Source organism: Trachemys scripta, chromosome 8 (genome assembly GCF_013100865.1).
Source record: "Trachemys scripta elegans isolate TJP31775 chromosome 8, CAS_Tse_1.0, whole genome shotgun sequence".
NCBI lineage: Eukaryota > Metazoa > Chordata > Testudines > Emydidae > Trachemys > Trachemys scripta.
Window position 1 is genome coordinate 6,141,460 of NC_048305.1, and position 14,030 is coordinate 6,155,489.

General features: G+C 53.3%; 1 protein-coding gene across 1 annotated transcript; it reads right to left on the bottom strand.

The window, feature by feature from the left end:
• Window positions 1-625: 625 nt before the first annotated feature.
• GPX3 (glutathione peroxidase 3) lies at window positions 626-9,571 on the bottom strand. The gene is made up of 5 exons (XM_034780176.1): window positions 9,358-9,571; window positions 3,304-3,457; window positions 2,531-2,648; window positions 1,354-1,453; window positions 626-1,237 (listed from the first exon to the last, which is right to left on the bottom strand). Exons 1-5 carry the CDS (start codon window positions 9,442-9,444, stop codon window positions 1,001-1,003), a joined length of 696 nt encoding a protein of 231 aa, XP_034636067.1. The 5' UTR covers window positions 9,445-9,571; the 3' UTR covers window positions 626-1,000.
• Window positions 9,572-14,030: the final 4,459 nt, after the last annotated feature.

Sequence of the window (14,030 nt, forward strand, 5' to 3'; positions counted from 1 at the left end):
AGAAGCTGGGTTCCTGGGAGAGAGAGGAGAGCACATCCCTGCACAGGAAACTGCAGAGCGGCTTGAATGCACTGGAAGGGCCGCTCTACGCCCATGCAGGCTTGGGACAGATCCACCCTTTGGGGGCTTGCAGACCTAACCGTCATGGTGATGCATTCTCCTAGCACCCAGAGCCCATGCCCTGCTCTCTCACACGCCCGAGATTACACACTAAGCTACAGCAGCTAGAGAGATCTCGCCCTCTAGGGAGATCGGGGCTGCAGGAGAGATTCCAAGGGGCACGTTCCAGGTGTGGAAGGCTTTGTGGGGAGGGGTGGGACCAGGCACGTTATCCAAGCCCATCCGTCACCGAGGGCTCTCCTGCCAGGTCAGGGACAAGAGCAGGAGCAGCCCAATTTACAGGGATGGCAATGGCAAATATACAGCGAGATCAGTTCTAAGGGAGGAGGGCTGGACTGCTAAATAAATAGTGATGAGTGGCTTTCAGCAGGAGTCTATTCCTGAGGGAGCAGCGGAGAGGGCCGGACCCTGTACTTGCAAAGGGTCTTTCCCCTCCCCTGAGATTTCCCCTGTCCATGTTTCTCTAGGAAGTGGGAAGCTTGGCTATTAATGAATCTCTCCAGAACGGAGTGGAGAAGGGCAGGTTAAGGATGGCAGACAGGTCTGATGGCTGCAGCGTGGGGAGGTGACGCCACATGGCGATGGGTGACTGGGGTAAATCAAATGTCATTTTAGGCAACTGTGTTTCCCCAAAACGTGTTGCAGGACCGGTCTATAGGGAGTGGCGGTCAGGGCCGGTCTCTACAGAGTAGCACGAGTGTGCGTGCAAACTAGTCTGTAGAGGCTGGTGCCTTTCCTAGCAGATTCCACCCGTATTGGTGTCATAGCAGAAGGGATTTTTGTATCCAGGGATTCAGCTCTTTGGATGCATTGCATGGAGATTTTTGGCTGTGGATAAAGCATTGAGTCCCACCCCCACCCCACTGCTGACATCTCTACATTAGTCTTCTCTGACCAGGGGCAGCCTCCTCTGGCCAAAGACCCGCCGCTTCATGTAATCTATGATGTCATTCTTCACCACGGCCAAGTTTGTCCTGGGGCCCCACCTCATCACGGGCCGCCCCGTCGGGCCAACCAAGAACTTCTCGAAGTTCCACTTGATATCATGGATCTTCAGGGGCTCCCAGAAGAGCCTTTTGGGGTCGCCGAAGCTTTCCACCACGGGAGGGCAGGAGTTCTGCAAGGAGAGGGAAGGATGAGCATCAATGACACTGTGGGCTGGGGAAAGCTACCCTGCCCCCACCTCCTGCTCCCCAAACCAGGTCTCGGGAGAGGGCGTTTGGAGGCACGCACCTTCAGGAAGGTGTAGAACTTCTGCTCCTCCTCCCCGTTCACATCCCCTTTTTGAAAAAGCTGGAAATTCGGGACAAAGCCGCCCCCGGGCCGGACGTATCTGAAATCAAAGGGAAAGAAGAGTCAGGTCCGGTTCAAAGGAACATAAGAACAGCCATACTGGGTCAGACCAACGGTCCATCCAGCCCAGTTTCCCGTCTTCCGACAGCGGCCAATGCCAGGTGCCCCAGAGGGAGTGAACCTAACAGGTAATGATCAAGTGATCTCTCTCCTGCCATCCATCTTCACCCTCTGACAAACAGAGGTTAAGGACACCGTTCCTTACCCATCCTGGCTAATAGCCATTAATGGACTTAACCTCCATGAATTTATCTAGTTCTCTTTTAAACCCTGTTATAGTCCTAGCCTTCACAACCTCCTCAGGCAAGGAGTTCCACGGGCCCATCTTCACCTGGCATGGAGACAGTGATGAAACTGATGCTCCTGCCCATACACGCTGCCCGGCCGGCGGAAGCCAGGCCTAACCCCTGATCTAGACACAGCAGGGACCTGGTCAACAACCAGCCTTGTAAACTCTTTTCTAAATGGTTACTGGTCTACGCGCCCAGGCGGGCTGTGTGGGCTGGAACCATTTTTAAAATCACTCCTGTGTACTGTTACGCTGATGCTGCTTCAGATGCTGGCATGATGGGGCCTCGGCCTCCCTTCCCCTACGTCACAAGCAGCAGGGAGGAACCTGGCCCTGGGGGATGCAGACTGCAGGGTCAGCACACGGTTATCCGATCGCAGCAACTGCATCTAAAGGACGGGACCCAGAACCACCTGCTTAGTGGCTGGGGCCAAGCAGGAATGGTCCTTTTGCATTCCTGCCACACACTGACTGCGCTGGGCTTGGTTCAAGACTGATCTACACTCCCGAACCCCTGTCAGATACTGTGCGGAATGGCTGGCTGTAATTACCCTTGGGCTTAGCGTTGGTTCAGAGACGCAATAGGGAATCCGTGCCCGTCTTGTGACTGATCTCCGGTGTATCCACTTGACTAGGCACTGCTCGTTTCCCCCCTCTTCCAGCCCAGGTGGCAGCCAGGGCATTTAGAGGAGAGAACGCAGAGCCGCCACCCTGCCCCCACCCGCGCAAGGGCTCTCAGGCCCCTGCGTCACTCAGCTGTCGACTCACTTCAGCGCGGGGAGGATTTCGGCGTTGTCGCCAGGTTCTTGTTTGCCAAATTGGTTGCTGGGGAAGGCCAGGATGACGAGTCCGTGCGGCGCCAGCTCCTTCTGTAGTGCATTCAATTCTGCACACAAGAAAATCCCACCAGGGACGGGTTAGTCACAGCGAGCGATGGGAGCTGCTCCCCCGGTGGCGGAGCCGCACGTGGCGTCACCAAGCAGCCGGTTGGCGTTCGAGATGGCACAGGGGAGGCGGGAGAGGGCTCCCGTTCTGTGCTTCTCCCAGGACTCCGAGGCCAGGATCAGACCCCAGGGGCAGAAGTCCTGGCATTCTCCTTCAGCAGGAGTGAGCTCTACGCCATCGCATCAGCCTCCCCTCAGTCTTCCTAGCTGCAGCCTGGGTCTCCTGGGACTTGGTGCAGCATGGGTCTCCTGGGACTCCCCGTCTGCGCTTAAATCCCTCTCTCTCTCCCTGTCTCTGTTATAGCGTTGTGGCAAAGGGGAAATCGCTGGCACTCAGGCACGCCCTGGCCATCCCTCCTCCGCTCCGTCTGCCCCCGAACACCCCTGACCTGACCCCTGCACCAGCAGTGGCTTTACACTCACTCAGTGGGGTTTCCCCCCGCCCCCATTGCCACGTCCTCTTTCACTTCACAACCTTCCTTTTCTCTTTGGCCTATGCCAGGGTCCCCCCGCCCCCAGTGTCCTGAGGTGCACCGAGGTGTCTATCCCAGACTCCAGCACAATCTCCTCCTCCTTCCTCCGGGCAGGGGATCTTACCCAGGTACTGCATGGTGAGTCCTCAGTAGGTAGCCACGTTCACAAAGAGGATCATCTTCCCTTTGTACTTCCCGAAGGGGATGTACTCCTGTCCGTCTATGGTGAGGGCCCCATACCTGTAGATTGTTCCCTCCACCGAGTTGTAACAGTCAACCTGGAAAACAGCCAGGTAGAGCACGTGGGAAGGGGCAGGGCTGGAGAGGGGCAAGCAACAAGGTCTGATGACCAGCGACTAACTAGCTTCTTTGGGTTTTACTCTGTTTCCTGAGGAGCTCCAGAGCCCCCAGTTCTTCTCCTGGCTTCCCCTTCACCCGCTCTGCCTGGCGGGGACCAAGGCACACCGCTGGGATCCTCCGGTGTGGCCGGGTTTGGTTTGGCTCAGGCGAGGTTGGAGACAGCTGTGAGGTTCTGATCTGCTTTTAGAGTCTCAATCCGGTCCCCACCACCAACCACGGGGAGGTTTGTATCCAGGGATGATCTACTTCAATCCTTCCTCTTCCTTTCCTCCCAGTCCTTCTCGCCTCCTCCTCAACCCCTGCCATCCTGCCTTCACTGCCACCTTCCCTTCATCTCCTCCACCTCCTCGCTGGCCCCACAACCGTTATTTCATTCCTCCGCTTCCCTTCTCCTTAGCTCTGCTCCTGTCCTCAGCCTCCTTTCCCCCCCCTTCTTCTCTTCATTCACATGCTCCCTTAGCCCCTGTCTCCTCCAACCAGCCTCCACCCCTCTCTTCCGAGGAATCTGCAGACAGGCAACATCCAGTTTAGGGAGGGGAAGGGGCCCAGTGGGACGCCATCCCCTGCCCCAGAAAAGGGCTTTGCGATTCCATGCTATTTGGTGCATTCCCCGAGAGAGCAACGTTCAGGTGACCCACCGAGAAGTGTGCGTTCCAGAACCCCACCTGCGCTCCTCCCCAGAGTTGGGGCAGCCCCATGGCACTCCCTGGTGTGTCGGCCCAAGACGGCGGTTGTCACATGGGAAGCTGGGTTAGCCGCATGCAGAGAGGGCGATACGTTCTACTGGCAAGAGGAAAATCTTTTCCATGGTTCCCCGTTTGAACGCTGCCCTCCTCTTTCATTACACCCCTGCACGCTGCAAACAGGCCTGGCTTATCGAGGCACGAAGGAGCATGCAGGGGTGCTCTCGGGAGTTAAGCCCTAGTTTATGTTCTCCTTTGCGTTCTAACCGACCCATGGGCGTGCCTCTCCCACTCTGGCTCTGCTAAGGGGTTGGATTCAGAGGTGCTGGAATTAGGGGGGCTGCCGCACCCCCTGGCTTGAAGTGGTTTCCGTCAGATGCAGGGTTTACAGTTTGGGTCAATGGTTCTCAGCCCCCCCACTATACACATTGTTCCAGCCCCCCCGTTAGGATTTGTCTCTGGCAGCCTTGGCTGGGCTCCGTGGATCACCCGGTCAGGGTTCTAACGCAGACTCTTCCCAGACCAAACGGCAGCCAATGCTGGGCTCTCGCCCGGTGTGCTCATCCCACTGAGTCTCAGAAATCGCGTTTGACACGCACCGGCCTCCCACCCAGCGCCTCTGACTTTCCAGGGTGGCAGCTGCTAGCATGTTTACTCCACCCAAGCAGCAGCCACAGAACCACAGCTGGGGAGGGAAAGGACCAAAAATAGCCACAGTGTGTCAACAGCGAAGAAGAAACCCTGCTGCTGCTCGCCCCTGCGCAGGGAGAGGTGCTGACCCGCTCACGCTGCCCCGTCCTGTCCATGTACGAAGGGCCGGGGAAGATTGCTCCGTAGAAGGATTGCTGATTTACAGTGGCTTGCTACTCCTCCCTGCCCGGCTCCTGGCTGAGTGTCTGTCACCTAGAAACAGGCTGTTACTAGGATCCCACTCAGCCATGTGTGTCAGGCGGAGCCGCTGGCTCAGAGAGTGGGGAGCCAAAGTGTGCCCCAAGGTGGCCCCGGCTCCCTGTTCACCAGGACAGATTTAGAGAGACACGGAGAGGGGAAGGGACCTTTCTCATCAGGACGAGAAGCAAAAGCAAGTCTAGCTGCTCACCTGGCAGGGGAAGGGCCCTGGCATGAGAGATTGCCTGCCCCTGCCCCTAAAGCCCCCAAGAGGGTCTCAGGAAGGAAAACCTGCTCCTACAGACTCTAGGATCAAAATGCCAAGCACACAGTTGGCTTCCAATTCTTCTTGTGTAAGCACCAAGTGCCTAGCCCTTCAGGCTGTGAAGGAAACCTTCCCCCAGTGACCTGAGTAACCAATGCAGAATGGATTCCCTGAGTCTGAAACAGCAGCTCTGGGAGGGGTGAATGCCCATGCACCTCAACTAGTGTTAACTCTTAAGCCTAATGATTATGCTCCAAGACCCCAGGTTTTTCCAATAAGTGTATCTAGTTTATACAATCACAGCAACATTGGGTAACTACCCATGCCAATGGCCAAGCCGACAATGAGCACAGATTCATAGATTCCAAGGTCAGAAGGGACCATTGTGATCATCTAATCTGACCTTCTCCAATGATTAATTATTCTCGCTGTTTAAAATGTACATCTTATTTCCAGTCTGAATTGGTCTAGCTTCAACTTCCATCTTCTGGGTAGTGATATACCTTTCTCCGCTAGATTGAAGAACCCATTATTAAATATCTGTAGATGCTTCTAGACAGTAATCAAGTCACCTCTTAAACTTCTCTTTGTTAAGCTAAATAGATTGAGCTCTTTGAGTCCATCACCATAAGGCAGGTTTTCTGACCTTTTAGTCATTCTCGTGGCACTTCTCTGAACCCTCTCCAATTTGTCACCATCCTTCTTGAATTGTGGACACCGGAACTGGACCCAGAATTCCAGCAGCAGTCGCACCAATGCCACATGCAGAGGTAAAACCACCTCTCTACTATTCAAGTTTCCCCTTTTTATGCATCCGAGGATTGCATTAGCCCTTTTGCCCAAAGCTCATGTTCAGCTGATTATCCACCAAGACCCCCAAATCTTTTCCAGAGTCACTGCTTCCCAGGATAGAGTCCCCCATCCTGTAAGGGTGGCCGACATTCTTTGTTCCTAGATGTATACATTTACATTGGAAATTTCCACCACATGCGTCTGACGAAGTGGGCATTCACCCACGAAAGCTCATGCTCCAATACGTCTGTTCGTCTGTAAGGTGCCACAGGACTCTCTGTCGCTTTTTACAGATCCAGACTAACATGGCGACCCCTCTGATAATTTACATTTAGCCATATTAAAATGCTTGTGCCCTGTTCACCCAGCGATCCAACTTACTCTGAATCAGTGACCTGTCCCCTTCATTATTTACCACGCCCCCAATTTATCTGTCATCTGCAAACTTTTATCAGTGATGATTTTATGTTTTCTGCCAGACCTTGATAAAAATGTTAAATAGCGCAGGGCCAAGAACTGGTCCCTGTGGGACACCACTAGAAACACACCCATTTGATTAGGATTCTCTGTTTACTGTTACATTTTGAGACCTGTTAGCCAACTTTCAATCCATTTAATGTATGCCATGTTAATTGTATATCTTTCTGGTGTTTTTAATCAAAATGCCATCTGGTACCAAGGCAAATGGCTTACAGAAGACTAAGTATATTACATCAACACTATTACCTTTATCAAACAAAACTGTAATCAAATTTTTAAAAATCAAGTTTGTCTGATAGGGTCTGTTCTCCATAAACCCATGCTGAGTTGCATTAATTAGATTACCCTCCATTAAGTCTTATTAATCAAAGCCCTTAACAGCTGTGCTTGTTTGGGATCTATAATTACCCAGATCATCCCATTTACCCTCTTTAAATATTGGCACATTAGCTTTCTTCCAATATTCTGGAACTTTCCCAGTGTTCCAAGTCTTTTTAAAAATCAGCTTTAACAGTCCAGCAAGCTTTTCAGCCAGCTCTTTTAAAACTCTTGGGTGAAAGTTATCCGGAGGTGCTGACTTAAAAATGTCTAACTCTAGTAGCTGCTATTTAACATCCTCCTGAGATACTAGTGGAATAGAAAAAATGTTATAATAAAATATGACATTTGTTTTTTTCCCCAGACACAGAACAGAAATATTTATTAAACACTTTTGCCTTGTCTGAGTAATTGTTGATAATTCTACCATTTCCATCTAGTAATGGACCAATACCATTGTCAGGATTCTTTTTGTTCCTAACATACTTTAAAAACTCCTTACTGTCCTTAACTCTGCTGGCCATAAATTTCACCTTGTGTCTCTTTGCTTCCCTTATCGATTTTCTACAATTCCTAGCTTCTGATTTATAATCATTACTATCCACTTCCCCTTTCCTCCATTTGTTATATATTTTATTATTTTTTAGAGCTGCCTTTACTTCCCCTCTACATCAGAGAAGAAGTGAAGAAATAGTCATGGGTCTAAAACCTTCCAAGGTTTTGGGGGGTTTTGTACGTATAACCCCAACTCTGAACTCCCTGAGTTTCTTAAGTTGTTTGCTCACGTGGCATTTTGTTTCACTTTCATGTTCTCAGAAGGCAAGATGCACTCAAAGCGCTGATATGTACCAGCTTAACGTCGGGTTTATATAACTGTAATGTGACTGCTATTTGCTATGCTCCTCACAACCATCTCACTGTTGCAGCCCCTGTCTGTCAGATCCATCTGTTGCCTCTCACCATCGTCTTAGAATGAGAGTTCTTTTGGTGGCAGGACCACTATTTCATTATATGTCTGTACAGCCCCTAGCACACCAGGGGCCCTGATTCCTGACGGGGGTTCGACATGCTACCTCGGTCTTTGCAGGAGCCCCTACAGAAGGTGTAAGGGAGACAAAGGATTGCTGCACTAATTGTATCTAATTATCGCATGCAGACTGGCATGCATTTCCCCCATGTCCAGCACTGGGTGTCAGCGTGCCTGTCTCTCGCACTTCATCACCCTGCAACCCTTCCTCCTGACACCCTGGGGCATCTAGAATTATCTCCCCTGCCATCCTCTGCCAGCAGGAAGGCAAGGCAGCCTCTACGCACAGGTGGACCCACAAAACAGGGTTAACAGACTGGAAGCCAAACGTTTGTAGCTTTCCCCCTTTCCACCCAGCGCCTCTGATTCAGTCCAAGACGCCCCCACTCCGGGCTTGTGACATCACACTCACTTCCCAGGCGACGGATGGGTGATGCAGAGCAGCAGCCTAGGAATTATGCAGCCTTCAACTCTCACGCAAGCCCTGTTTGGGGAGCTGATAGCCCTGCCAGAGACAAGCATCCAGGGGGCTGGCTCAGCTCGCCTTCCCCACGGAGCTCTGCCAATGCAACCCAAGTCTGAGGCCTGCACCCTAATCACTTGCCTCCTTGGGCACCTCCCACAGCTTTTCTGATGCCCCTCACTCTGGCCCTACCACCCTCCACTCCCCGCTAGTCCAGTCCTGGCATTGGCCTGCGTAGAGCTTGCCAGTCACATTGACCCGGGTGCTGGCTTCCTGGCGTGGCCTGTCAGAGATCAAGCGGAGAGCCACCAAACTTGTTCCCAGTGTAACTTGAACCGTGTTTCTAAGCAAGGAGCCCTGCTCACCGAGACAATGACACTGATTAGATGTTTTCCTCTTCCTCTAAGATCCCCAGGCAGCCAGGCTCCGTGGAATAATCCTTCCCAGGGGCCCCAGGGCTCTGCACATGCCAAAAGGAAGATTCACCCTGATAGCTGAAATGGGGGAGCTGCCACAGCGGTAGGTGGGGTGCAGTGACGGAGCAGGGAGAAGAAAAGGCAGCGTCTGTGTCCCCTGCACTAACTCTCACGTTTAAATGAGGGAAACCCAGTTAGGCAGAAGGGAAAGAGGGAATCAGCTGAGAGAGGGAAGGAGAAATTACCCCTTTCTCCCGCCAGCAAATCAGTGCATTCCCCTTGTTTGCCTGCTGCCCCCCTGCCCAGATCCCAACACACCAGAACTTCGGGGCGTTGAAACCCAGATCCAATTTGTGTCCATCTCTCCTGATGAGTGTAGGGGAGAGACCCCCAGCCAGGGATGAAGGATGCCCCATGGGACCCAACAGCATCATGCCAAAGCACCGACCCTGCATGCACACTGTTCTCCGGTGGGTTTCCCCTTACCTTCTGTTTCTCCTGCCCCTGGTTAGGCTGAATTAACCCAGCCAAGAACAAGGGGAAAATCCAAGAGCCCCTGAGTCTGCCCCCCATGGCAGCTGTGGGGTGCCAACACCCGCTTCTTGCCCCACGGAGCACAGCAGCTGGGTGCCCGTGTCCGGCTGGGCTTCTCCGTCACTGTCCTCTTCCCCACACTGTGCCACCTTCGAGCACAACAGCAGGGAGAAATAAAAGGCTGAGCCTGGGTCCTCCTAACCAATCACAGTGAGGCAGGGCTGCTACCAGAGCTATTAACCGTGTGGGCCCTGGTGAGCTCCAGAGGTGTTGGAGGGAGGGAGAAAGGGGATTGATTGCTTCAGCTAAGGGAGAATCTGGACTCAGAATCTGGAATCTGGCATCCCAACACCCCCATGGCTGGAGAGGTCTGGTTGCAGGGCTTTGGTTCGGCTTATAAAGCTAGGGCCCCCATATGAAATTCGGGCTGGGATCTGAGTGCAGATTATGCTACTTTCCAAAACAGAGGGGAAAGGAAACCAAAGAGCATGGGGTGGAGGGGAAAGGAGATTAACCACGTACCTGACTGTTATGTAACACACTACGGGCCTGAGCGCCTGGAGATTAGGATCAAAACAATGGAGAAATTCAAGGCTGTTATCTTGGCCCAGCCTGTGAGTCTCGCCCTAGTGATCCCGCTGGACGTGTCCAAGTACAGCCACAGATCCATTGTATCTCACACACCAAACGGGGCATGAGCAGGGACAACCCAGCATTCCAACTCCAATCCCTGCTACTCACGGGATAAGCACACCCCAAGATGCAGCGGGTGGATAAACCAGCTGAGAGGGAATGGGGTGGGGGACAAGGAAGATGGGTACATTCGCATGGTAGCGTCAGCGGTTAAAGAACTCACGGGGAGCTCCCAAGGGTAGGCATTAAAATAAAGGCAAATAGTCCTGGGAAGGGTTAGAGAACCGCTGGTACTGGCCATTGTCGGAAGACAGGACACTGGGCTAGATGGACCTTTGGTCTGACCCAGTCTGGCCGTTCTTATGTATAACCGAATGGGAGAACCAAGGCATTCCAATTCCTGTTGCCCGGGGGAGCCCAGGGGAAATTCCTGTGGGCAGTGGCAACTTTTTGGTCTCAATTCCCTGTGTTAGGGCCACTGGCTGCTGCTCCAGCTCTAAAGCCAGCCAGAGCCCCTGGGACAGAGTGTCCCTCGGGGGACAGAGTGGCTCCTACACCCTCCCACCTCTCAGCTGTTGCTGTGAAGAGCTGGGGGGGAAAGAGGGTGTGGCCAGGGCTCCCTGCACCTGTGCTGACCCCCAGCTGCTTGGCAGCCAGTGTAAATTAAAGCACTCCCCACACAGGGAACTGGACAGGCAATGGAAGGTCCCAGCGTCAAGGGAGTGCCCACAGTACCTCTGCGCTGTCCTCTGCTCGGGGCACCCAGGGCACGGTGATGCCCCAGCTCCCTCCCTAGAGTCACACACCTACTGCTCTGAGTGGGGAGCGGGATCCTAGTAACCCTAGCAAGCCCCATTAAGCCCTGACAGAGGCCATGCCAGGCCGACACTGGCTGAGTAACTGTGTGCTTTCATCTTGGTCCGCAGCCTGCTGTTCTGGGGCTGCCCATCCATGACAGCTCCTGGTTCTCTCCAGCTGACGGCTGGCCCCTGCCCTCTGCTAAGCAGAGACTCCTTGTCCCCTAGCCCTTCGCAGCCTGCTTTCCACTCCCCATCTCTGAGTTTTCAGCTGCCTCTGGGAACGCTGGGATTATTAACGAAGGGCCTGTCAAAGCTGGGCTGCTCGGTTTACACACTGGGTTCCTGCTGGATTGCGGTGTGGCTAGAGAAGGCAATCCAGCGAACATGGGCCTGAGAAGAACCCCACCCTTGTTTACTTCTGAGCGGAGAAGAGCAGAAGCAGGGTGGGTGGGATTGTCCCTGGCGGGCTGGTTGCGTTTGGGTTTTGCCGACTGAGAGCAGGGGGCGCCTGGAGACCGGGGTCTGAAACCCCAGGGTTCGGGGGAGATTGTAGAAATGGCTCCAGCTTGGGGTTCCTTTCCATTTTGGGGGGGGGCTGGGGTTTTCATAGGAAGGACGTGGTTCCACTGCTCATCTGTGTCTCTGTCATCAGGCCACGAGGTCACTCGGATCAGCCCCCCTATGCTGACATGTAGCCCAGTCCCGACGTCTCCACTACGCTTCCAGCCCCTGCAGTGACTCAGGCAAGCAACCCCGCTGTTCTCCCCCCGGTTCCTTGCCTTGCCTTCCAGCCCCCAGCCCCTTTGTACTGCTTCCCGAGCCCGCTCAACTCTGAACTCCCTTCTGCTGTGGGGCTCAGAGCCCCCTCCCCACCGAGAGGTCAGCAAAGGGGCCATCCGGCCACTAAGAGACCAGAAAGCCTGATTAGCAGCTGGAACCCATTAGGGCCCCTATAAAGGCTGCCTCTCAGCAGAGCAGAGGCTGGTGGTGGGATCTCAGGAGCAGGTGCTCTGATGGGGGCAGCTGGGGTTAGACGCCTTTCTAGGGCATAGGACTGGCTAATGCAGGCTGGGGTGGGGATCAGGAATTCCTTCAAGCTGGGCTGTAGCAAGGCTTGCCCTGGGAGCCTCAGTGCACCAGGAGCTGCTCTCTAGGGAGATTTGGCAAACACATGCAACCCTTGAACTAGACCTCCCAGCCCCCCAAGAATACACCCCTTCGCCTCCTCCACCCATGCCTCAGGGCACGGCTGGGAAAACAGAGAGAAGGGATCAAAGCGGCTAAGCAGGGAGGCGCAGAGCCAGCAGGGGCTCTGAAGGGGAGGACAATGACAAGGAGTTTGATGTGGTGGAACATGGGGAGTCAGCGGGGGGAGGTGTCCTGGCCAGAGCGACGGGCAACCAAAATGCTCTGACAGCTGTTTTGTCCTGGATGGGGGAGGGATGAGTGGGGGACTGGGGAGGCCAAAAAGGCGGGTGCAGGAAGAGATGAGCAGGGGAGATCTCTGGAGGAGATTTGAGGTGTGTGAAGAGAAAGGGCAGACCGGGGTTGAGAGATGCTCTAAACCGCGGCCCCATGCAGCTCCCAGAGCCACCGGGGTAAAAGCAGCAAGGTTTGCCACCAAGAGATGAGGTCATGACCTCTGGTCAAGCACAGCGCAAAGGAAGTCCCCTCTAGCCTCAGCTGCTCCCTGGACAGCCACAGGCAGCCAGGGACCCGAGTGCCCCCCAGTTTGGAGAAATCAAAATATTTACCTTGCAGTGGATCAAAGTTCAATAGGACGGGTGCTGAAGCAAATTCCCTACCAGCATCCCTGCAGGGGATTGGTGGAGAGCGGTGAGCTGAGTGAGGGGACGTTCAGCAATCCAAGCGAGTACTTGGCCAGGTCATGTAGAACTGGGCAGTGACATGGGACAAAGGTCCCTGGGAGGCAGCGGCCAGCAAACACTAGAGAGCAGCTCAGAATTGCAGGACATAAATGTGAATCCCTGAACTCCCGAAAAACTAATAGCCCCGGGGTGGCTCCCTCTGCTAGGCCGGCTGTAGCTGTCTGGGCTATAGAGGAATATTCCCTAGTGGGATCCGTGTAGTTCAGGGAGGTGGGCTGAAGCTGCCAGAGAGGGGCAATAAAGATTTGGGATTTTCCTAAGCACTCCGCTTTGGCCTCACTTACGTATTTCCATAGCACCTAAGGGCCCTGGTCATGGGCCAGGACCCCAGTGCGCTAGGCACTATATGATGAGCATTTTTGAAAATGCCACCCTGAATGTTGGGCTCCAGCTGATGGCCCTCCCAGGGGCTTACCATAGCCCCGCAGGGCCCATCTATGTTCAGCTGACACGGACAGTCCCAGGAAGAGACAGGAGCACTTGTTAATGTGCCTGAGAGTTTGCTGCCCTTTGGGACATGCTAAACTGGTTAAGCTTTTGTGTCTTTATCAGAAAACAAAATAGCCTTGTTCACTTAAGTCCTACTGCGGGTGAAGATCTCGGGCCAGTGTGCTGCGGTGGACGAGGGTTATGCAAGCTGGGACTGGAGGGATTCTGGCTGGAGAAAGCAGTCTGTCAGCGTCTCCGATTTCAGCCAAAGTGCCCTCCGCTTCGGAGGATTACATAGCTGGAGATAACAAGAAGCATCCCAGGTGCCTCTAGATGCTCATTCGGCAATGACTGCCACAGACAATCCTGCCAACCTTTAGAAAGGGTAAACAGGGCCACCGGCATAATTATAGGCAGGTTGGCCTGACATTGATCCCAGATAAAAGAATGGAACAGCTGATAAGGGACTTGATTAATAAAGAACTGAAGGAGGGTGACGTAATTAATGCCAATCAACATGGATTTATGGGAAATAGATCTTGTCAACCTAATTTGGTAACATTTTTGATGAGATGACAAGTTTGGCTGATAAAGGTAGAAATGCTGATGTAATATGCTTAGACGTCTGTCAGGCGTTGACTTGTTATTGTTCAACATTTTGATTAAGAACCTTGAACAATACAAAATAAACATGGCATGCATTCAATGGATTCAAAACTGGCTAACTGATAGGTCTCAACATTTAACTGTAAATGGGGAATCATCATCGAGTGGGTATTGTTTCTAGTGGGGTCTTGCAGGGACCAGTTCTTGGCTCAATGCCATTTAACCCTTTTATCAATGACCTGCTGGAAGAAAACATAAAATCATCACT